Source organism: Bos grunniens, chromosome 11, assembly GCF_055505025.1.
Source record: "Bos grunniens cultivar Pamir isolate PY7600 chromosome 11, Bosgru_T2T1.0, whole genome shotgun sequence".
Lineage (NCBI taxonomy): Eukaryota > Metazoa > Chordata > Mammalia > Artiodactyla > Bovidae > Bos > Bos grunniens.
Window position 1 is genome coordinate 21,585,792 of NC_141175.1, and position 22,166 is coordinate 21,607,957.

General features: G+C 51.8%; 1 protein-coding gene across 8 annotated transcripts in view; it reads left to right on the forward strand.

Annotated features, from left to right (window-relative positions):
* Positions 1-22,166, forward strand: part of GREB1 (growth regulating estrogen receptor binding 1) — a 135,308-nt gene that overhangs the window by 75,022 nt on the left and 38,120 nt on the right. For 7 of the 8 annotated variants that reach the window (XR_015136419.1, XR_015136420.1, XM_086325619.1 and 4 more), the window contains exons 5-16: positions 3,727-3,909; positions 5,749-5,892; positions 7,253-7,381; positions 10,210-10,323; positions 10,859-11,002; positions 12,727-12,912; positions 15,940-16,290; positions 17,376-17,504; positions 18,164-18,292; positions 18,918-19,115; positions 19,742-19,922; positions 21,873-22,068. Coding sequence is in view for 6 of the 8 variants with exons in the window: in XM_086325619.1 (XP_086181745.1) it covers positions 3,727-3,909; positions 5,749-5,892; positions 7,253-7,381; positions 10,210-10,323; positions 10,859-11,002; positions 12,727-12,912; positions 15,940-16,290; positions 17,376-17,504; positions 18,164-18,292; positions 18,918-19,115; positions 19,742-19,922; positions 21,873-22,068 (2,084 nt within the window). In the remaining 2 variants the exon portion in view is untranslated. The remainder of the gene's footprint in view (positions 1-3,726; positions 3,910-5,748; positions 5,893-7,252; positions 7,382-10,209; positions 10,324-10,858; positions 11,003-12,726; positions 12,913-15,939; positions 16,291-17,375; positions 17,505-18,163; positions 18,293-18,917; positions 19,116-19,741; positions 19,923-21,872; positions 22,069-22,166) is intronic. The other variant, XM_086325622.1, reaches the window with a different exon arrangement.

The following is a 22,166-nucleotide window of genomic DNA, read 5'->3' on the forward strand; positions in this document are numbered from 1 at the left end:
GGAGACAAAAGAAAAAATAAAAACATTAGATTATAAACTAGGAAGCATTAGAAACGTGAAAACATTAGAAAACAAAAGCACATCAAAGTGTGTGCAGAGAGGCTAAGTGTTTGCTCTGCTAATTGTTTTATCTCCTCTCTCCTCCTTCCCTCCCAGTGTTTGCTGACTGTCTCTCCTGTGCTGGGCACTAGTTTGTATACGCACACGAATGCACACAGATACAACCCATACCTCCCCATGGACATACATGCTCCCGGTCCTGTGGAAGGATGGGGATGGTTATAGGGAAAAATACAGATTTTAATAACTCTAACATTGTGGCCCCCCACTCCAGTACTCTTGCCTAGAAAATCCCATGGATGGAGGAGCCTGGTAGGCTGCAGTCCATGGGGTCGCTAAGAGTCGGACACAACTGAGTGACTTCACTTTCACTTTTTACTTTCATGCATCGGAGAAGGAAATGGCAATCCACTCCAGTGTTCTTGCCTTGAGAATCCCAGGGACGGGGGAGCCTGATGGGCTGCGGTCTAGGAGGTCGCACAGAGTCGGACACGACTGAAGTGACGTAGCAGCTTAGCAGCAACATTGAGGAAGAAGTTATAAGAGCTGTCAGCAATATAAAGTCTGGCATAGCAGTAGGAGGGATGGGAGGTAAAGCAGAGATGGGGGTGGTAGGCATTGGGGGCAGCCCTGGAGGGCATGCTTGTGCATCCACACTCCGTTCTCATGATAGAATTGAATGCGTCACTCTTTGGATCTGCTCTGGACAACCACTCAGTCCCTCTGGTTCTCAGGTTTCCCCATGGAAGGTTTAGCTGACCGACTGGTGGTTGCATGAGTTCAGCTGGGTGCTTCGTCTGGGCGACAGTGAATGGCAAGAACACCGTTGGTTTTCTCTGCATGTCAGTTTCCTTCATGTCCCTCTAACAACAAGTAAACATAAAGCACAGAGTTGGCATTTTTTTGGTACCTTAATCTATTCAGTACAGAGGGGATAGGAGTCTGGAAGGAAAAACTAACCTGTGTCTGCCTTCTTAGACCAAGAGATTTGTCTTTATTTCTAATGCCTTTTAAGGAATATTAAACTTGCTTGCAATAGAGCAGATAATCCAGGTTTCTGTAATGTTTGTTGTTCGGCCACTAAGTCATGTCTGACTCTTTGTGACCCTATGGACTACAGCATGCCAGGTTCCCCTGTCCTTCACTCTCTCCCAGAGTTTGCTCAGATTCATGTCTATTGAGTCAGTGATGCTATCTAACCATCTCATCCTCTGTCATCCCCTTCTCCCACCTTAAGTCTCTCCCAGCATCAGGGTCTTTTCCAATGAGTCAGCTCTTCGCATCAGGTGGCCAAAGGATTGGCGCTTCAGCTTCAGCATCAGTTCTTCTAACGAATATTCAGGGATAATTTCCTTTAGCATTGACTGGTTTGATCTCCTTGCAGTCCACGAAACTCTCAAGAGTCTTCTCCAATACCACAATGCGAAAGCACCGATTCTTCAGCGCTCAACCTTGTTTGTGGTCTGACTTTCGCATCTGTTCGTGACTACTGGAAAAACCATAGCTTTGACGATTTGGACCTTTGTCAGCAAAGTGATGTCTCTGCTTTTTCATATGGTGTCTAGGTTAGTCATAGCTTTTCTTCCAGGAGCAAGTGTCTTTTCATTTCATGACTGCAGTCACTGTCCGCAGTGATTTTGGAGCCTGAGAAAATAAAGTCCCTCATAGTTCTGTAATATAGGCATCTTCTTTCTCTATGGGGAAATGTTTTGAACCTTCACTAACAGTAGTAGCCAGAGACCTCAGGACTGTCCCCTTTAAAAGCAGGGCTTACTCACAGAACCGCTTGGCCCTTTCTGGCCTATATCAAGATGCTCTTTGTAAACTTGTCATCCAGAGGATAAGATAAAACAAATTAGTCTCAGCTTCAGGGTCTCTCCTACCAAAGGACTTTGTTGCAAAGAAACCAGATGTACCAGTGAGTGAGGCAAGGTCATAGGGAAGGCCTTTGAGAGACAGTGAGCTTAAAGCAGAACGGTCTACCAGGTACAAAAGCTAAACCATCACGTTTTTCTTGTCTTAACCAACAGTTCTATTGATTCCGGCTTGAATGGACTTCACAGTTTAAGTCTTTCAAGCATGTTCTCTGGATTTTAATAGTTCATAAGAGGTGAAACTCCAATGCTTTGGCCGCCTGATGTGAAGAGCTGACTCATTTGAAAAGACCCTGATACTGGGAAGGATTGAGGGCAGGAGGAGAAGGGAACGACAGAGGATGAGATGGTTTGATGGCTCATTGACTCGATGGACATGAGTTTGAGTAAACTCTGGGAGTTGGCGATGGACAGGGAGGCCTGGCGTGCTGCAATCCACGGGGTCGCAGGGAGTCGGACACAACTGAGTAACTGAACTGAACTGAACTGAAGAGGTGGTTTTGTCATCACCTCTGGAAAGCATCCTCTGCAGAGCCTCAGAGTTAAGCTCTGTCATCTCCCAGAAAGGTTCCCCTGGCCTTGGGCAGCAGGAACTGATATAAGCAGTCACCTTCTAGATGAGAGGCTTCACCATGGCTGCTGGGCCCAGATTTCACTCGCCATGATCCTGGCCACACGTGATGAAGTACTTGATTTCTGCGATTTGTGGGGTCTACTTCCTTGATTCCTGGAGGGAATTTTGGACTCTCAAGAGGGCTCTCAGTGTATCCAGTCTCAGTGGTTTAATTGCTTTGAGATTCTATGATTGGCTGGCACTGAAGACCGTAGTGTGTTCATGCTAAGTCACTTGAGTCCTGTCCAACTCTCTGCGATGCTATGGGCTATATAGCCTGCCAGGCTCCTCTGTCCATGGGATTCTCCAGGCAAGAATATGGAATGGGTTGCCATTTCCTTCTGCAGGGGATTGTCTCCACCCAAGGAACCCGTGTCTCCCGCCTTGGCAGGAGGGTTCGTTACCCCTGAGCCACCTGGGAAACATAATTTCAAGTACTTAAGGCTTGTCCTTACTTATACTTTAATCAAAGCTCTTCCCCCCACCTCCATCCCCACCAACTAGAAACACTTTGTGTGCATATTACATACACAGAATATAGTCACTTTATTTCTTCTGGTGATGCTCAAATATTAAATAATTCCTTAATTCATGTGTTGGACTACAGTATAAACATTTATTGTTTATTCACTAAGTCGTGTCTGACTCTTTTGTAACCCTATGGACTACAGCCTATGAGGCTTCTCTGTCCGTGAGATTTTCCAGGTAAGAACACTGGAGTGGGTTGTCATGACCCCCTCCAGGGGATCTTCCTGGCCCAGGGATCGAACCTGCATCTCATGTCTCTTGCATTGGCAGGCAGTTTCTTTACCACAAGCATCATCTGAGAAGCCCAAAGACCATGTGGACAAACCAAATTATTGCACGTGCTCAGTGTGGACAGATGAATGGGACGGTTCTGTCCCATAGGATGCACAGGCTTTAAATATGCCCCTAAGCAAATGCCGTCTTCCATGCTTGCCTACGCTTGTGTCTACGACCCAGCGTCTCTTTGGTCAAGGTTTTTTTTGTGTGTCAAGGTCATCTTGACCCCTGGACGAGCGTGAGCTGGCAGCTACCTTTGCCCCTTGGACTTCTCTGGCTGGTGGTTCGGGACGTGAATGCCTAGTGAACGATGGTTCACTTGGAGGGGTCTTGGGTGTCAGGTGGGGACAATCTTGGTTTGTTTCCTCCCCCCAGGTTTCTCTGGGAATTGTGTCGGCTGTGGCAAGAAGGGCTTCTGTTACTTCACGGAGTTCTCCAATCACATCAATCTGAAGCTGACCACGCAGCCCAAGAAGCAGAAACACTTGAAATACTACCTGGTCCGCAACGCCCAGGGGGCTCTGACCAAAGGGCCTCTCATTTGCTGGAAAGGCTCAGGTGAGCAAGCTCTGTGGGGTGGGCCGTATGAAGGGGGCACCTCCAGGCCAGCCAGGGGCCTGTTGGCCGGACTCTGGGCCCAGACTGCTCTGCAGTGCACACGGTGGACAAGAGGTCAGCCCTACGAAATCAAAATGCAATTTTGCCCTCCGGGCGTCCAGTTTACAGTATCAGTCTAATTGTATGGGCGCTTTGAAAGCTGACACAGGGCCACACGGTGCCGTGTCTTCTTGTGGTAAGTATCTGGGGCAAGATTCTCACCCGGGGGGGATTCTGTCCCCCAGGGATATTTGGTGATGTCTGAAGACACTGTTGACCATCATGACTGCAAGGAGCCCCTGGTATCTCATAGATGGAGGCCAAGGATACAGTGCCCGGGGCAGCCCTCTGCAGAGAATTGTGCAGCCCGGTGTCAATGGTGCTGAAGTTGCGAAGCCCTGACTTAGAGAAAGCTCAGCCCAGATAGCCTCCCTCCCTGCCCCGCAGCCCTGTCAACCACAAACAGAAAAGATCAGCTTCCTGGGGCTGGGGCTGGCAGAAGAGAGAGGGCTCCAGCTTTAGGAAGGGCCTCCCTCCATTCTCCTCTTCTGTCGCCCAATATCCTCCTGGCTGCAGTCAGCTCTGGAGGCAGAGGGAGGGGCTGGATTTTCCAGACCCCACCGAGATGCCCCTTCTCCCATCAACCAACCGTGGAGGGACGTGTCCCAGAAGGGTTCTCAGCGAGGTGCCCAGGAGAGGCAGCCTCTTGTCCCTCGCTTGTCTGCATCAGTGCTCTCTGGTCACCTGGAATACCCCAGCCAGCTTCTGTGAGTAGGAAAAAGGGGCTTCAGGAGGGGCTGGTTCTAGGCATTCATCCCCTGTCCCCTCCCATCATTCCTATCCTCCATGTCTCCTTTTCTTGCTTGCACGCATGCTCAGTCGCTCAGTCGTGTCCAACTCTTTGTGACTCTATGGACTGTAGCCCACTAGGCTCCTCTGTCTGTGAAATTCCCTAGGCAGGAATACCGGAGTGGGTTGCCACATTCCTCAATAGTTTCTTGAGCTCCTACTATATACATGCCTGTCATTTTCTAGGTCCTGGAGAGGAAGTGGTTCTTCTCTTTGTGGGATCAGCCAAGAGTTCTTGATCACTTGCTGTGACCAAGCCCCTCTCAGGTTCGATACCTCACTGGGAGGTAGTCTTCCCAATGGAGAGTGATTCAGGGGGTGGAGGAAAGTACTAGCCCTTCCTTTGTTGTTATTGTTGTGTTAGTCACCCAGTCATGTCTGACTCTTTGAGACCCCCATGGACTGCAGCCCGCCAGGCTCCTCTGTCTGTGAAATTCCCCAGGCAAGAATACTGGAGTGGGTTGCCATGCTCTCCTCCGGGGGATTGTTCAGACCCAGGGATGGAACCCGGGTCTCCTACACTGAAGGCAGATTCTTTCCGTCTGGGCCACCAGAGAAGCCCAGCTGCTCCTTCACCTTTGAGTAATGCTGTTCGTCCCTTGGACTTGAAGCTCTCATTTGCATCATCTGTTTTTCCCGTAATGCTATTTGTCCCTTGGACTTGGAGTTCTCGTTTGCATCATGTGCTTTTCCCTTCTTCCCAAATGGTGACCACTGCTCCTGCTGCTGGCAAGAGGACTGTCCCTCAGGTGGCTTCCCCAGAGACCGAGCCTGGGGAATGGCCCCCACCCCAGCCCCCTGGCTGCACCAGAGCAGCGACGGGGAAGGCGTTGGTGCCCTTGCAGTTATCTCCATGCCTGGCTCTCACCGGCCGGATTCTGGCCTCGGAAGTCATCGGTTGCTGTTGGGGAGGAGCAGGAGCTGACTGTCATGCGTGCCTCTTCTCCGCAGAGTTCAGAAGCCGGCAGGCATCCATGGGTGCGTGCTCCAGCTCTCTGTTCCCGCCGCTGGACAGCTCTGGGCCGCCGGCCCCCTTCCCTGGCGAGCCCAGTCCGGGGACAGCCCCGAGCGCCCCGCTGGGAGCCCCGCAGGCAGGTGAGGCGGTGGCGCAGCGCTGGAGGTGCTGGGAGTCGGTTTTAGTTTCCCCAACTGAAAAATGGAGGCACGAAGATGCTCGCCGAGGCTATCACGGGCAGTAGGGTTTGATAGCTGGTATTTCTGCTTCGTGAACTTGGCCTCGGCCATGCAAAACACACCTGATAAGCACGACAGCTGATGGCAAGTAGACAGCAACCTCCTTCCCAAGGGCTCTGGCAGGGGGGTTGGTGGTTGGGGGTCCTCCTGCCCAGGGGGGTCTGCTGAGGGGCCCTGGGCCCCTGCTGCACGTGGCTTAGCATCCACAGCGAAGAGGCTGCACGTGAGTGGAGAATGCACCCCCCTAGAGGCCCCTGTCCTCCTTCTGCGTGGTATCTGCCCTCGTCCTCTCTGTGCCTGGGCCACCTGGGGCCTGGCACACTTGGGCAGCTTCAGGGATCAGTGTTTCTGCCCGAAGAATACCTGGGTGCGATTCCAGCATTGCCGCCTCCTAGCTGAGAGATTTGGGGCAGCTCACTTTAACTCTGTGACTCTCCGTTTCCTCATCTGTACACTTGGAGAGAATCTTTTCTGTCTAATTTGCAGGGTGATTATAAAAATTAAATGTGATGACAGTGATAGCAAATACTTACTGCTTGCAAACTTCTGTTAACTCCCATCGTCCTCACAGCGGCTCTAATATTACCCGCATCCTCTACATGAGAAGGTGGATGCACAGGGAGGAGGTGTAATGTTCAGGAAGGTTGCACAGCGAGTTCGAGGCAGCATGGGGCTCAGACAGGGGTCGTCTGGTTTCAGAGCCTGCCCTTCAACCCCTCAACATAGGGGATGATCTGTGCTCCTTCTGACTCTGGAGTACCTTCCACATCATTCTGGCCCGTGTGGGTGACTTAGAGCAGAGCCCACAATTGCCCCCAGAATCCTCCTGAGGCCCGGGGAGCCCCAGATCCTGTGCATAGCCTGGCCCTGGGCGACGGCAAACCCAACTGCTTTCCTGAGCATGTTTGACGTGACCCTGAATCCAGGAGGGTGAGCGAGGGTGGGAGGAGGGTGGAGCAGGTGCAGGGGCGCTCCTGGAATCCCGGGGCCCCCACGGGCCCTTCTCTCACAGGGAGTGCTCAGTGGAGCATGTGTGGGAGCATGTGTCCTGTGTGTGCACGTGTGTGTGTGTGTGTGCATGTCTGCGTGTGTCTGCTTTTTCGGGGGGCTGGGGGGACAGAATCACTCTGTCAAGAGTCCTGACCCTTGACGGGCTGCATCAGTGGAAAGCTAATATGTTAAACGGAGGGAGAGCCATATCCTGTTTGCTGGACTCCCCGAGCATCCCATGGTCTTCTCCCCTCTTTGTCTCTGTTCTCAGGACCAGCCTCCGATCACCCCGCCCTAACCGCAGCCCTGGGTGCGGCTGTTTTCAACGGCAAAGATTCCCCGAAGCACCAGCCGCTGGTGAAGAACCGCCTGTCTGCAGTGCCGCGTCCCTCGGCCTTAGGTAACCTTGACCGTCCTATTCGGGGTGAGGGGGCCTTGCTCTGCTCTGGGCCAAGGTGGTGGCGGGTGGGGGATGGGGGAGCCGCCACGCTGGGGCCCAGGAGCCTCCTGGAGTTGGAATGAGAGTCAGGCTGGATCAGCAGACACCTCCTGAGTCTCTGGGAGTGTGTCCAGCCCCCAGTGCTGGGGGTAGGGAGACGCATGGCTTCTGCCCCCAATCTGGGTGATGAGTGTGCGCCAGGATGCAGTGGGAACCCGTTACGAGTGGTAACCTGTCTTCCTGTGGGCTGGTGACGTTCCCAGGAACGGTTATCATCACGCGCATGGGAGCCTAGTTACTCCATGGAGCCTGGCCCGGAGGATGCAATGGGTGCTGGTAGAGAGAGTGGGCTTGCACCATTAGGGGAACGGCTGGAGCCTCGGAGTCCCGTGCCTGAGGCCTGCTGTGGGCAGGGTGGACTCTATTTCAAGAAACCGCTTCTGAAGCTACACGGAGTATGACAAGGACTCGGGGGCTCTGTGGTTCTCAGCTGAAATGCTGCCCCGCATGGGACGGGATGGGGTGGGGGCAGAGTTGGGAGGGGGAGGTAGGAAACGTGCAGAATCCCTTTCTGCGTTGTCCTAGCTCGGGTTCCGGGTGTTGCAGTGCCTGCAGGGTGTGGGCTACAGTGAAGACTTGTCTCTTCCCAAATGCCAAATAGGGTCCCCCTTCCCAGCACCAGGACACATGGCCAGAAATGGTTGGTCCACAGGGGCAGCTCCTGGTGACATCATTTTGGGAGAGCTTTGGGGAAGATCCTCTGGAGGAGGGCATGGCAACCCACTCCAGTATTCTTACCTGGAGAATCCCATGGACAGAGGAGCCTGGCGGGCTACAGTCCATAGGGCCGTAATGTCGGACACATACTGAAGTGACTCAGGACACATGCACGAGGAGCTTTGAGTCCGTGTAGAGGCAGTTAGCACCCCAAAGGAAGAAAACACCGGAAGACCTTCTGCCTTCATACCGAGGCTCCATCCCATTGCCCTTCCTCCTCTGGTAGTTTAACATGGCTTTTAGAGGAGCTGGCATCTCAGTCTGTGTGGGAGCTCTTCCCTGCTCTTGAGGACAGATGTTTGGGGAAATGAAGATGTAGTTCTAAATGACATCAAGGTGATAGAAGCTGCCGCAGAGGTTGTGGGGGTCAGAGGAGCCCACCTGTGGGAAACCTCTTTGCAAGCAAAGAACTTCATGTCTTTAAACGTTTTATTCATTTCGTTTCATTCATTTTCAGTCAGTCTAAAGAAGAGGTGAAAATAACTTTGGGTTATTTTTAAGAGACTCGAAAGCAATAATTCTCAAACAGCAGCACGTCTAAGGATAACCAGGGGTGCTTGTGACCAAGTGTTTCCTTTCATTTCTGGAGATCTGCTTCTGTAGGTTGAGGTGTGCCCAGGAGCACTTGGAACAAGCTCCTCCTGGTTCTGTCCAGCTTTGTCTCTGGCTAGATTTGGAGAAACACTGCTCTAAACCAGTGGTTCTCAATCCTGGTTGTGGTTTAGAATCACCAGGAGCTCAGGGAGGGGATGGGAGGTGGAGTGGGTCATCGGGAGGTGTGTGGACATGCTGGGGTTCTGATTTCCTTGGGAGAGGGTTGCATCCAGGAATAGAACGTTTTAAAATTTAAACTTTATATAATGAGTCATGGTTGAACATAGAGCGCTAAAGGTAAGGGAAATTTTGTGTCAGATTGGTCCCCAAAAATGTGGTAACCAATTCTTGGTATTTTGAAGAATCCAAGAACAGAGCATGATGAGTCATGCTCACGCTGTTCTGGCGTGGGCAGGATGACTCATCAGTGGCAGTGGGTACCAGCTTCTGTTCCCCCGGATTTTTTTAGCCTGAAATTAGCTTTCAGGGCTGGGGTGGGGAGAGGTGCACAGGTGGATCGGTACTGCCCCCGAGTGGTGAAACTGCGGTGGTGGGTTGACTGCCGCTGGGGCTTGTCTACAGAAACAAGTATTAATTTACTGGGATGTGGAGACGATGATGGACTTCCTCGTAGTTCAGACATAAAGAATCTGCCTGCAATGCGGGAGACCTGGGTTCGATTCCTGGGTTGGGAAGATCCACTGGAAAAGGGATAGGCTACCCACTCCAGTATTCTTGGGCTTCCCTGGTGGCTCAGTTGGTAAAGAATCTGCCTGCAATGTGAGAGACCTGGGTTCAAACCCTGGATTGGGAAGATCCCCTGGAGAAAGGAACGGCTACCCACTGTAGATGAGGATCTGGACTTGGTAGCTACCATTTATTGGCCTCAGACTCTGTGCCTTACATATATTCTCTTTAATCTTGATCGAGTCACCTTTCAGAGTAGGTTTTATGATCCCATTGTAAAGATGAAGGAGGTAAGGCTCGGAGAGCTAAAGCTTAGACACTGACACAGCTTTGGAATGAAACATTTATAGAGGTCGACAGGATACTTCTTTAAGCCTAGATGCTTCCTCTAGACTGCTTGTTAGTTGCTTAGTTGTGTCCGAGTCTTTGCGACCCCATGGACTGTAGCCCACCACGCTCCTCTGTCCGTGGGATTCTCTGGGCAAGAAGGAGTTGGTTGCCGTGTCCTTCTCCGGGGGATCTTTCAGACCCAGGGATTGAATGGGCTTTTCTGCATCACAAGCAGATTCTTTACCATGTGAACCACTAGGGAAGCTAAAATGCACTAGATGCTAAAATGCAGTGTAAAGCTGTGCTTTAAAAAAAATAATAAGTGTCCTCCAGCTCAGGGGAACATTTTGCTGAAGCATGTCTTTGGTGACAGCCTAATTCACACTCTGAACGTTGTCTAGGTATCTTATCAAACTCCGGCCCTCCCAAAAAACGCCACAAAGGCTGGTCTCCAGAATCTCCATCAGCTTTGGATGGTGGCTACCCCCAGGGAGTGGGGAACAGAGCCAAGTATGGTAAGTGATGGAGCCCTGCCCCAGATGCAAGGCTCCAGCACTGGTGGTGGTGGTGTGTGTGTGTGTGTATGAGTGTGTGTGTGTGTGAATGTGTGTGTATGAGCATGTGCATGTTCACGTGTGCATGTGTGTGTGTGTACTCACATGCTTTCATATGTATGGGTGAGAAAATTCTAGGGAGGCACACTTGAGTATAACAAGATTCTCTTTCTCATGTATTAGACTTGCTTCACAAAGCCCAGGATTCCTGTACAGTATTGAGTTTCCTGATCTTAGAGGAATTTTTTCTAAAAGGCGTGCTTATCACTTGGCAGAGACATTGAAGAAGAGAAAACTGGGTTGTTTGGTGGGGAAGGGGGACCCGGTGACCTTTAAGGTCTTTTGACTCAGGAACCTGTGGTTCCCAGACTTGGGTGCTCCGGAGGTGCAGGGAAGGTCACGTTGTACCAGGTGTGTTGGCTGGCCTGATGTCAGGTCTGCCGGAGGTGGATGCCCTGTCTGACGTATCCTCTTCACGCTCTCGGTATGTCCCTAGAAAGCGCAGGTGTGACCTGCATGCCCCAGGTCGGCTTGGTGGGACCGGCTTCAGTCACCTTTCCCGTTGTGGCTTCCGGAGAACCAGTGTCCGTTCCCGACAACTTGTTGAAGATATGCAAGGCCAAGCCAGTGATCTTTAAAGGCAAGTACAGCAATGCGCCGGGGGCGGAAGGTCGGGGAGCCCAGGGATACAGACAACATGACACATCATCCCAGTCTGACTCCACACCAAGTTGTCCTCCTGGGAAAACTTCTAAAGCCGTTTCCAGGGCAATGAGAGAACCAAGCAGAAAGGTCACTGGGGTAGCCCCTGATCAGACGCCACAAGTTCAGAGCCCATCACTGTTTTCCGTGGGACAGCCCTGTTCCGTGACGACCATTTGCTTGTTCATTTGTTCTAACCCTTTTATCTGGGCCCCGCTGTAGCATCTTTGTGCCTCTTTTATGACAAATGTCACATCCTTCCCCTAAGAGTAATTCTTTTGCTGCCTCTGATAAACCAGAATGTTTGTGAGCGGTGCTCCCCAAATTGTGGTTCCTGGACCAGCAAATACAGCATCGCCCAGGAGTTCAGTAGAGATGTAAATTCCCAGGCCCACCCATCCCAGAATCATAACCAGGCCTGAGTTGGAATCAGAGGCTCTGTGGTGGGGTCTGGCAGTCTGTGTTTTTGGAAGCCTTTCAGGGGACCCTAGCGCACCCTCAGGTTTCGGAAACAATTTTCTTGAGGCTGTGAACTGTGTCCCAATCTAACCCTGGAGCTGAGCGTGGTGTCTGCACACAGCACACAGCAGGCGTCTACTCAGTGTGTGTTTGGTGAATAAACGGAGGCCGTCTGAGTACACGATACCATGCAGGCACTTACCACATTTAATCATCTCAGCAATTGCACGAGGGTTTGATATCTTCACCTTGTTTTACACATGCAGAGACCGAGGCTTGGGGAAGTGAAACTTCTTGCTGAGGATAACCTAGTTAATAAATAGATCTGGCCTGGGTTGTCCTGCCTCTGAGGGCTGCCATCAGAATTAATCTTGTACCATTTGCTGAAGCATTTGTCAAGTTCTGTCAATGTTTGGAGTCTCTGATCTGTACAGTGGTTTATTTTCCTAACTCAGCTCATCAAGGAGTCCTGGGGGGCTGGGAGGCACAGGTGATGACTGAGCAGCTTTAGTAATTCTCTCTGGGCCTTATGTGCTCAGCTGTAAAATAAAAAATTGAACTAAATCAGGGGTCTTCAATGTCCGGGATCTAATGCCTAATGATCAGAGGTGGAGCTGATATAATAATAATAGAAATAAAGTACACAATAAATATATTGCTCTTGAATCATCCCCACACCATAATCCCGCCCCCACCCTGGGTCTGTGGAAAAATTGTTTTCCATGAAACAGATCCCTGGTGCCAAAAAGGTGGAGACTGCAAATGAATAAGCAAGTGCTGCAGCCCCTGTCAGTTACCAGAGCAGGTGCACAAACCAGCACGGGCTGAGAGTTCAAGATTTCCCCAGAGGAGCTTGAGTTGCCTCAAGTGCAGCTGGCTTGCATGTTTTCACTCCCTTGCATGCACAGACCCCCAGGCTTCCCTGCTGGCTCAGTGGTAAAGAATCTGCCTGCAATGCAGAAGGCGCAGCAGACGCAGGTTCGATCCCTGGGTGGGGAAGATTCCCTGGAGGAAGGCATGGCAACGCCCTCCAGTATTCTTGCCTGGAGAATCCCATGGACAGAGAAGCCTGGCGGGCTATGGTCCACGGGGTCACAAAGAGTTGGACACGACTGAGCGACTGAGCAGGCACGCATGCACATGTGGAGACCACCCGTTGTGCCTGAGGCCAGTTGCCAAGCCATGCCATGTCCCCTCCCCCAGGCCATGGGAACTTCCCCTGCCTCTGCGGCAACCTGAACGACGTGGTCGTGAGCCCCCTGCTGTACACGTGCTACCAGAACTCGCAGTCCATCTCCAGAGCCTACGAGCAGTACGGGGCCTCCACCATTCAGCCCATCTCGGAGGAGATGCAGCTCCTGCTGACCGTCTACTATCTCGTCCAGCTGGGTGAGTCCCCTCCCATTTTTCGGGAACCACTGGTGGAATAATTGCTAAAGGAGGGACGTGCACACGGCCTGATCATGGACCCTCACTCAGAGCCCTTCTGAAGACGGCCTCTGTCATCAGGTCACTGCAGTGGTCACCACCTGAGGGGCTGGGATGGCAGTGAGAATTCAAACAGATTTCCTGGGACTTGCCTGGTGATCCAGTGGTTAAGAATCTGCCTTGCAACGCAGAGGACGTGGGTTCGATCCCTGGTTGGGGAGCTAAGACCCCACGTGCCACAATGAAAACCTGATGCAACCAGATAAATTTTTTTTTTTTTCAAAAGTGATTTCCCTGCCATTCTAGGTGAAGAGATATAGCAGGAATACCACAAAGGCTCTGCCCTCAAGGATTCTAGTGGGAGAGAAAAAATACAGTAAACAAGAGGAAATGAAGCAATGGGAGTGGGGTGGGTGGTTGTGGGCTGATTCAGGTCATCGGGAAAGGCGTCTCTGAGTCGAGACCTGAGTGATGAGGAGGACCCAGGCTTGTGAAGATCTCAGGGAGGCAGGGTCGGGGGGGCAGGCCAAGGGCCGAGGGGTGGGTGGGAGCGTGGCGCCCCAGGTCAGCGGGAGCCAGGGCAGCCACCCAGTGAGAGCCTGAGAGTGAGGGTGTTGTCAGAGAGCCGGCAGGGCCTCAGGCTAAGGTCAAGAGTCTGTATGTCGGACTCGGTGAGAACAACTTGTGTTTATCTGCTCAGGCTGCCGTAGCAAAATACCACAGGCTGTGCTTAAGCCACAGAAGTTTTATCTTCTCATAGTTCTGGAGGCTGGAAGTCCGAGGTCAGAGTGGCCTCATGGTGGGGTTCTGGGGAGGCCCTCTCTTCCTGGCTTGTGGAGGATGGCTGTGTCCTCCCCTGGCCTTTCCTTCATGCCTGTGTGTGGGGACAGAGGGTGAACTCCGAAGTTGCTTCCTTTTCTTATAGGGACACCCATCCTATTGGCCTAGGACCCCACCCTTATGAACCCACCTAACCTTAGCTACTTCTTTAAAGGCTCTCTCACTAAATATAGTCACATTGGGGGTTAACACTTCAATGTATGAATGGACGGGGACACAATTCAGTCCATAGCAGCACTGGAATGCTTTCAGGCAGGGGACAGATACGATCTGGGCTTCCTTGGTGGCTCAGATAGGTAAAGAATCTGCCTGCAATGGAGGAGACCCGGGTTCAATCCTTGGTTCAGGAAGATCCTCTGGAGAAGGGAATGGCAACCAACTCCAGTATTTTTCCCTGGGAAATCCCCTGGACAGAGGAGCCTGGTGGGCTACAGTCCATGGGGTCGCAAAGAGTCAGACACGACTGAGTGACTTTCAGTTTCAGATATGATCTGACTTCATTTCATTAATGGCCTAGAATTGAGGGCTGGCTGATGATTGACCATTGGGTTGGGGCATGTGGAAACCACTGGCAACCCGGGTGGGTGGAGATATGAGGAGAGTGGGGACAAAACCCATACTGGAATGGGTCAGAGGGGATGGAGGTGAGGAGACAAGCATGGTGAGTGTGGGCAGCTCTCTCAGTTGCTTTGATGGGTGGTGGTGGTTCTGGAAGGGGCTGTGGGCTCCAGGGAAAAACTTTTAAAAGACAGGAAATACAACAGCTTATCTAATCCAGTTTTGGCGTAGCCCCATGAGGAAGTGGTGTGATCCCTGTTTTTTCAGATCAGAAAGCTGTATCCTAAGATAGCTCAAGGCTCCACAGCTGGTGCTGGGTGTAGCTGGATGGGGACACGTTTTCTAAATCAAATTGTGGCTCTCTTTCCATGGCTCACTCAAATGTAAAGTTCTGACATGTAAACCAGAAAATAGCTAATAGGGAAAAATGTTGAAAATACTCAGTCTCACTAGTTGTCAAAGAAGTACAAAGTTAACAAATCAAACAAGTGGAGTTTTTCTCAATTCAGTTGATGATAAGTACCCAAACGATGGTATCCACTAGAACTAGGGGTGCAGTAGAAGCCAGGTTGTTGTGGTTTGTTAATGTCATGGTAAGTTGTCACATTGAGACCATCTGGAGACAGTCTGATGATGTGTTACCAGTCAGCTCTGTAGGTCCGTTTAGGCTCAGGAAGTTATGTCCTTTACATAAAGCTGTGTCCTGCAGAAGTATTTTTGAAGGTGCTTACTCAGAAGCAATGCAAGGGTCAATGACAGATCAGTGTTGCTAAGTCTGTGATGGCACTTTCAAGTCATGGGATATCACGTGCCTGGTTATAATGCTGTGTGTGAAAGCTGTAAACGTCATGATTGTGGTTGGATGCTGGCATGATGGTAAGGAGGCAAACACACCCTGAAGTCATTTCCCCACAATCGTTAACAGTGATTTAAACCCATTATAGTGATTAAAAGGGCTTCCCTGGTAGCTCAGATGGTAAAGAATGTGCCCACAATGCGGGAGACCCAGGTTCGATCCCTGGGTGGGGAAGATCCCCTGGAGAAGGGAATGACAACCCACACCAGTATTCTTGCCTGGAGAATTCCACAGACAGAGGAGCCTGGCAGGCTACAGTTCATGGGGTTGCAGAGAGTCAGACATGACTGAGGGACTTTCAGTTCAGTTTACAGTGATTTAAGACTCTGATGCTGGCAAAGATGAGGGCAGGAAGAAAAGGGGTCGACAGAGGATGAGATGGTTGGATAGCATCACTGCCTCATTGGACATAAGCTTGAGCAGGCTCCTGGAGATAGTGAAGGACAGGGAAGCCTGGTGTACTGCAGGGGTCGCAAAGAGTCAGACAGGACTGAGCGACTGAACAACAAAAAATTCCAGCTCGTGGGGGAGAAAAGGCTGAGAAGCACTCAAAAATATTGGTTCTTTTAGGCTGATGAGATGAGGGCTGTATTTGCAGCCTCCCTCTATTTTGGATGTTGATCATTCAGACTGTATCAGGTGGACATTGGGGTACAGCGCATCTCCCCAGAACTGCCCCGCGGTGTGGCCGGGGTAGGCGCTGAAGCCCCTCCCACCCGCCTTGTGGTTGCCAGCGGCGGACCAGGTGCCCCTGATGGAGGACCTGGAGCAGATCTTCCTGCGGTCGTGGCGCGAGTCGCATCTAACGGAGATCCGGCAGTACCAGCAGGCGCCGCCCCAGCCCTTCCCACCTGTGCCGGGTGCTGTGGCGCCGGTGACCTCCGCGCAGCTGCCCTGGCTGGCCGGCCTGGCTGCCAGCTCCTGCAACGACAGCGTGCACATCATCGAGTGCACCTACTCTCTGGCCGAGGGCCTCTCCGAGATGTTCCGGCTGCTGATCGAGGGCAAGCTGGCCAAGACCAACTACGTGGTGATCATCTGCGCCTGCCGCAGCGCCGCCATCGACTCCTGCATTGCTGTCACCGGTGAGGCTGGGCCCTCCACTGAGATGCTTCTGGTAACCCCCAGAAGCCCCCCAACCCCCACCTGGCTGTTGGCCCCTCGAGGGCCTGGGGTTTGCATCAGCGCTGGTTAGTAACTGCAGTTAACACTCAGCCGCCCCTGATGTGCCCTGAATAGCATGCTTCTGGAAAATGCTATTCCTCCTGGAATGAAAGGTGGTACATTTCTGGTTTCTCTGAGAGACTGAGGGCAAGTTCGGGGTCTGTATAGACGCAGGGAAACCCCTCTGCACCCGCCTTCCCCGCCCCACCCCCCCCACCCCCCCCACCCCCACCTGTGATCAGTGACTCCATTCCTCAGCATCTTCAACTACATAATGGAGAGAAAAAATAATGACCTTACTGGGTTGTGTGGGTTAACGAGGCTGTCAGCTAATTAACTATAAAAACACTTATTGAAGCCCTACTATGTGCAGCCACTGTCCTGGGGGCTGGGGATACAGTGATGTCCTGCTTTCCTGGAGCCAGTGTGCTGGTGGAGAGGCAGATGGGGGGGCGGGGGTGGGGGGTGGGGATGTCCCCGGGGGAAGTGGGGAAGTGTGGAGGATCGCAGATGAGGGGGCTGATTTCAGATTGCTCCTCTGCGGGGTCCTCGTTATCTCTTGTCATTCCTTCATCCTGAACGCCTTCTGTGTTTTTTAAATAAATTCTTTACATTGATTTGAGTAGTACAGTACCTTCAGTACTGGAGTCTTCACTGCATGAGGCATTGGGCTGCACATTTCATAAACCTTGCCCTGTTTCATCCTCACGATAGTCCTGTGAAGTAGATAGAGCTGCCGGCCATGAATTCCAGATGAGGAAGCTGGGTCGGCCTGGGTTACACAGCTGGTTAAGTGGGGGAGAGAGTCAGGTTCCAAACTGGGCTCTGGGGCGTGTGTACCATTCATTCATTTCACCAGCAGCAGGAAGCCCTGCTCTTAGCCAGGCGTGGTGCTGGGCTTGGAGGATGGAGGGAGAAAGGGATGCAGGCACAGACTCTGCCATCGAAGAACTCATGCGCTAATTCTAAGCAGAGGGCCCCGTCAAAGCTGTCATTTGTTTTCCAGGAAAATACCAAGCCCGGATTCTTTCTGAGAGCCTTCTCACCCCGGCTGAGTACCAGAAAGAAGTCAATTACGAGCTGGTTACTGGGAAAGTGGACTCGCTAGGGGCCTTTTTTAGCACCCTCTGTCCAGGTATGCTTGTAGTCAGACAGGTGCAAGTCACCATACACTGATGAGACAGAAATAAACACAGATACAAGGGGGAGGCCGTCTCAGAGCTCATCCCCTTGAGCTGCCGAGGCTGGCCTGGATTTAGACGTGCGGTGGCCCTTCCATGGTGTGGGGTCTCTGGCTAGCTGATTCCTGCTCTGGCTGTGTGGTGTCTGTCCTTTGAGGGCATACGCAGGCCTCGTGCATGGTCCTCTCTACCTCCATGGCTCTGTCCATCACCCTCTTGCCTCCCCCTCTCAGTTGCTTAAAGCCTCTTGTTGGAGAAGTGTATTCTCTGTGCTTCATTCCGTGTGTTCCAAGCTTTGAGTGCCCATCTCCCTTCTTTTCCTGGCTACTCGCCCTTCAAGAGTCACCCCATTTCCTCCCAGAAACCTTTGCTGTCCTCTCCTTCTCCAGGATGAGCTCAGACCCCTACCTCCTGCTCTAAAACCCACTGGGTCATGTCATTTTCCTGAGGACATCTGCCTGCCTTGGCTGTGGGCTCTCTCACAGGATGGGCCACCCTATCTCTGGTGCCCCAGGCCCCGGACAGTGCCTAACACACAGAGGTTGTTCCCTTGATGCTGAGTTTCCCTGAGATGGAAAAACCCATTTCTGATGTTCTCTCTGTTTGGGGGCAGACGGCGACATTGACATTTTGCTGGACAAATTCCATCAGGAAAATCAAGGCCTTCTTTCTTCCTCACTTACTGCCTCCTCTGTCACCAAGTCAGCATCCCTGGATGTCAGCGGGGCACCTGCGTGCACAAGTGAGTGGTGCTGGGGAGCGGTGGCCAAGCTCCAGGCTGGGGGGCAGCATCCCGGGGCCTCCAGGGTCTGCAAGGAAGCACAGTTCGAGGCACACCCAGTGGAAAAGGTGTTTCCCTAGCATCAAAATAGACCTAATACCTAACTTTCATTTTAGTCTTTAACAAGAACAGTCTTATTTTACCCTGAAATGTACATCTGTACACTTTCCTTTCTCTGAGTTGATTTCTCATTTATCAATGCACTGTTGGAATGTTTTATTCATGCTATGTTCCTGAGGGGCTCTGCTGGTCTCCTCCTCTTCCTGAGAACCTATAGCCTCCTCGGAAGTACAATCTCAGCATCAGCTTCCCTGGGATCCCGTCCTTGTCCCCTCCAGGTGGAGTAGGTCTCAGCCCCTGGGATCCCCGAGTGCTGTTCATCTTTTAATTTTTAAATCAGGAATAGGGTGTGGCATGACCAGCATGGTGCATAGCCCAGAGCAGGAATTCAGTGAATGCTGGTCTTTTCCCGTTCCCTCATCCCTGTGTGGGCCTAATGGGGCCCTTGCTTGAGTCCCCCGCAGAGTCCAGGGCTGTAGCGGTCTGCTCACGCTGCACCTCACCCTAACGGGGGCTCTGGTTCCAGGTTACCATCTGGAGCCGCACCGCATCCGGCCCTTCCAGCTGGCTGTGGCCCAGAAGCTCCTCTCCCACGTGTGTTCAATCGCGGATTCCAGCACCCAGAATCTGGACTTGGGATCCTTTGAGAAGGTGGACTTTCTGATTTGTATTCCACCCTCAGAAGTGACTTACCAGCAGACCCTCTTCCATGTCTGGCATTCAGGTATGGGCCCTTTTGGGGTTTCCCTGGTGGCTCAGTGGTAAAGAAGCTGCCTGCAATGTAGGAGCCACAGGAGACATGGGTTCGATCCCTGGGTCGGGAAAATCCCCTGGAGGAGGGCATGGCAACCCACTTCAGTATTCTTGCCTGGAGAATCCCATGGACAGAGGAGCCTGGCAGGCTACAGTCTATGGGGTCACAAAGAGTTGGACATGACTGAAGCAACTTAACACGGCATGTCACGGGCCTTTCATGGAGTGTCTGATGTCTGTCTGGGTGCAGAAGCTCTGATGTACCTACATTCAGATTTGGATTCTAACATCATCTTTGCTTCTGAAGCAGAGGGGATAGTAGCTCATGAAGCTGATGCCTGGAGGAAGCCACTTGTTCATGATTTTATAAACTGTTAAAGGCAAGGCATCACTAGAATATTCCCTCTGTTTCACTCAAGTCAGTGAACTATATTCTGGTATCTGGCCTCCTGACTCATGCATAACTCCTCCATCCCTGTAGCCTCTGGGCCCAGCTTGAAGCCTGCCATGTGGGAGATCCTGCTCAAGGGTCTGTTGATGACTCAAAAACCTCACAGCCATGTTTGGAGCTACTGATGTATTTTCACTGTGTTGCAGGGGTTTTGCTGGAGCTGGGCTTGGAGAAGGAGCATGTGACCAGGCAGAGGGTGGAGCAATATGTTCTGAAGCTCGATGCCGAAGCACAGACGAAGTTCAAGTCCTTCCTGCAAAACTCCTTTCAGAATCCGCACACACTCTTCGTCCTCATCCATGACCATGCCCACTGGGATCTTGTGAGGTTAGACTGGCTGTGGCATAGGGCAGGGCTGGCGTTTCCCTTATTTGAATGAAAATGTGTGGATCATATGGGTTTCCCTGGTGGCATAGTGGTAAAGAATCTGCCTGGTGATGCAGGAGACGCAGGTTTGATCCCTGGGTCAGGAAGATCCCTTGGAGAAGGAAGTGGCAATCCACTCCAGTATTTTTGCCTGGGAAATCCCATGGACAGATAAGCCTGGCGGGCTACAGTCCATGGGGTTGCAAAGAGTCAGACGTGACTCAGCGACTAAGTGTGCATGCACACAACGTATGGATAATATTTGCGACAGTGGGTGTAAGTGTTAAAAAGATGAATGATGTTGGGGGCTTGGCATTTGTCAGCAGGTGCTGTGGGGCTGTTTCAGACCATAGGGCCAGAAGTTAGCTGAGGGGTCATCTCAGGTGGTCTCTGGTGGTGGTTTAGTTGCTAAACTGTGTCTGACGTTTGCGACCCCATTGACTGTAGCCTGACAGGCTCCTCTGTCTGTGGGGTTCTTTAGGCAAGAATACTGGAGTGGGTTGCCATTTCCTTCTTCAGGGGATCTTCCCGACCCAGGGATCAAACCCCGGTCTCCTGCATTGCAGTATGGATGAAGTATGGATTCTTTACCAACTGAGCTATGAGGGAAGCCCTAAAAGGCCTCTAAAAGGGATCATTATGGAAACTGGAGCAAGTGGGCATCTTGCTCAACATCGCAGGCTGAGGGGGCGGGAGAAGGGTGGCAGGGGCAGAACAGTGGGTACTGCACTGGTGCCAGAAAGGGACCCAGATGGGAGGAACTCTACCCAACCCCTTCTTGACCGAGCCTCATAGCTCTGGACCATGTGGGTCACAACTGCTGCCCTTCCCAAGGTGATTTCACTTACTTGGCTCAAATGAACATAAATCTGGATGAATTTCAGATAGTCTCAAGCTTGGAGTCTGGCAGGGTTCCTGGGCATTTCCGTGAGACTGGGGTTGGGTGTTTAGACACCGCCCGTGACCTGGATGAGGAGGGAGGGAAGATGATGGGTCAGACCTCGGAGGAAGGCTCTGATTTACAGCTGGTGCAGAAGCACAGGGCTGGCCAGAACCTTAAAGTTCACCCAGGTAAAGGGTGTCCAGTCTAGCACTGGGTGAATTTGAACATTCTGAGTTGTATAAAAAGCTATATTGTCCGTTTTCCTTTGGTGGGTAGGTTTTTCTGAGTGGTGACCTGCCACCCAAGAGGTGAGGCACTGATTTTTTTTTTCCCATCCCCCTCAATTTACAGAAGACAACACTTGGGCCCCCTGTCCCACAGAGGAAGGCTAAGAGGCGACTCTCTCCTTTGCCTCTGTCCAAAGTGCTTCCTATTGGTGGTCCTGTGCTGTAACATTTGGTAGAGAATGTACCATTTTGGGTCCTCTTTGGATCAATTCAAGGTCACAGGACTTTAGAGAAAAGAACTTAAGGAGATGGGTGTACAATCAGGTTGGCCCAAGGGAGAAAAGGCGACTCGTTGACGGCTGGGTGAGCGTCCCTGTGCTAGAGAAGCAGGTGGACTGTATTGTGGACGCGCTTCTCTGTAAACACTGCTCCCCAGCCAGGCTTTTAATAGGTCGTGATTGGGGAGTCCCTGACAGGTGCCTGAAGTGCACTCAGATTTTTTTCTTTTCTTTTTTGGCCACACCCTATAGCTTGCAAGACCTTAGTTCCCCAACCAGGGATCGAACCCACGCCCTTGGCCTTGAAAGCGAGAAGTTGTAACTACTATACTGTCCGGAAATCCCACTGGGATTTTTCTTTAAAATTTCATTTTCCTAGTCAAGGGCAGAGTTCTAAGCTTTGGTTGTTGGCAGCATTGGGGGTGCTCATTATCAACTGATCCAAATGTTTGATCCTGGTCAGGTGACAGGACAACGCTGGTCATTCCACTTACCATTTCTTCTCCTCCTTTTCCTCCCTCAGTAGCGCTGTTCATAACCTCTACTCCCAAAGTGACCCGTCTGTGGGGCTGGTAGACAGATTGCTCAACTGCAAGGAGGTGAAGGAGGCCCCCAACATCGTGACACTCCATGTGACCTCCTTCCCGTACGCGCTGCAGACGCAGCACACCCTCGTCAGCCCCTACAACGAGATCCACTGGCCGGCCTCCTACAGTGATGTGAGTGCCTGGGTGGTTGGCCCGCTGCACTGGTGACCTTGGGCTGGGAGAGGTTCTGTTCAGTAAAGATTTGACTGATGCGCCCAGCTGGGGGTCAG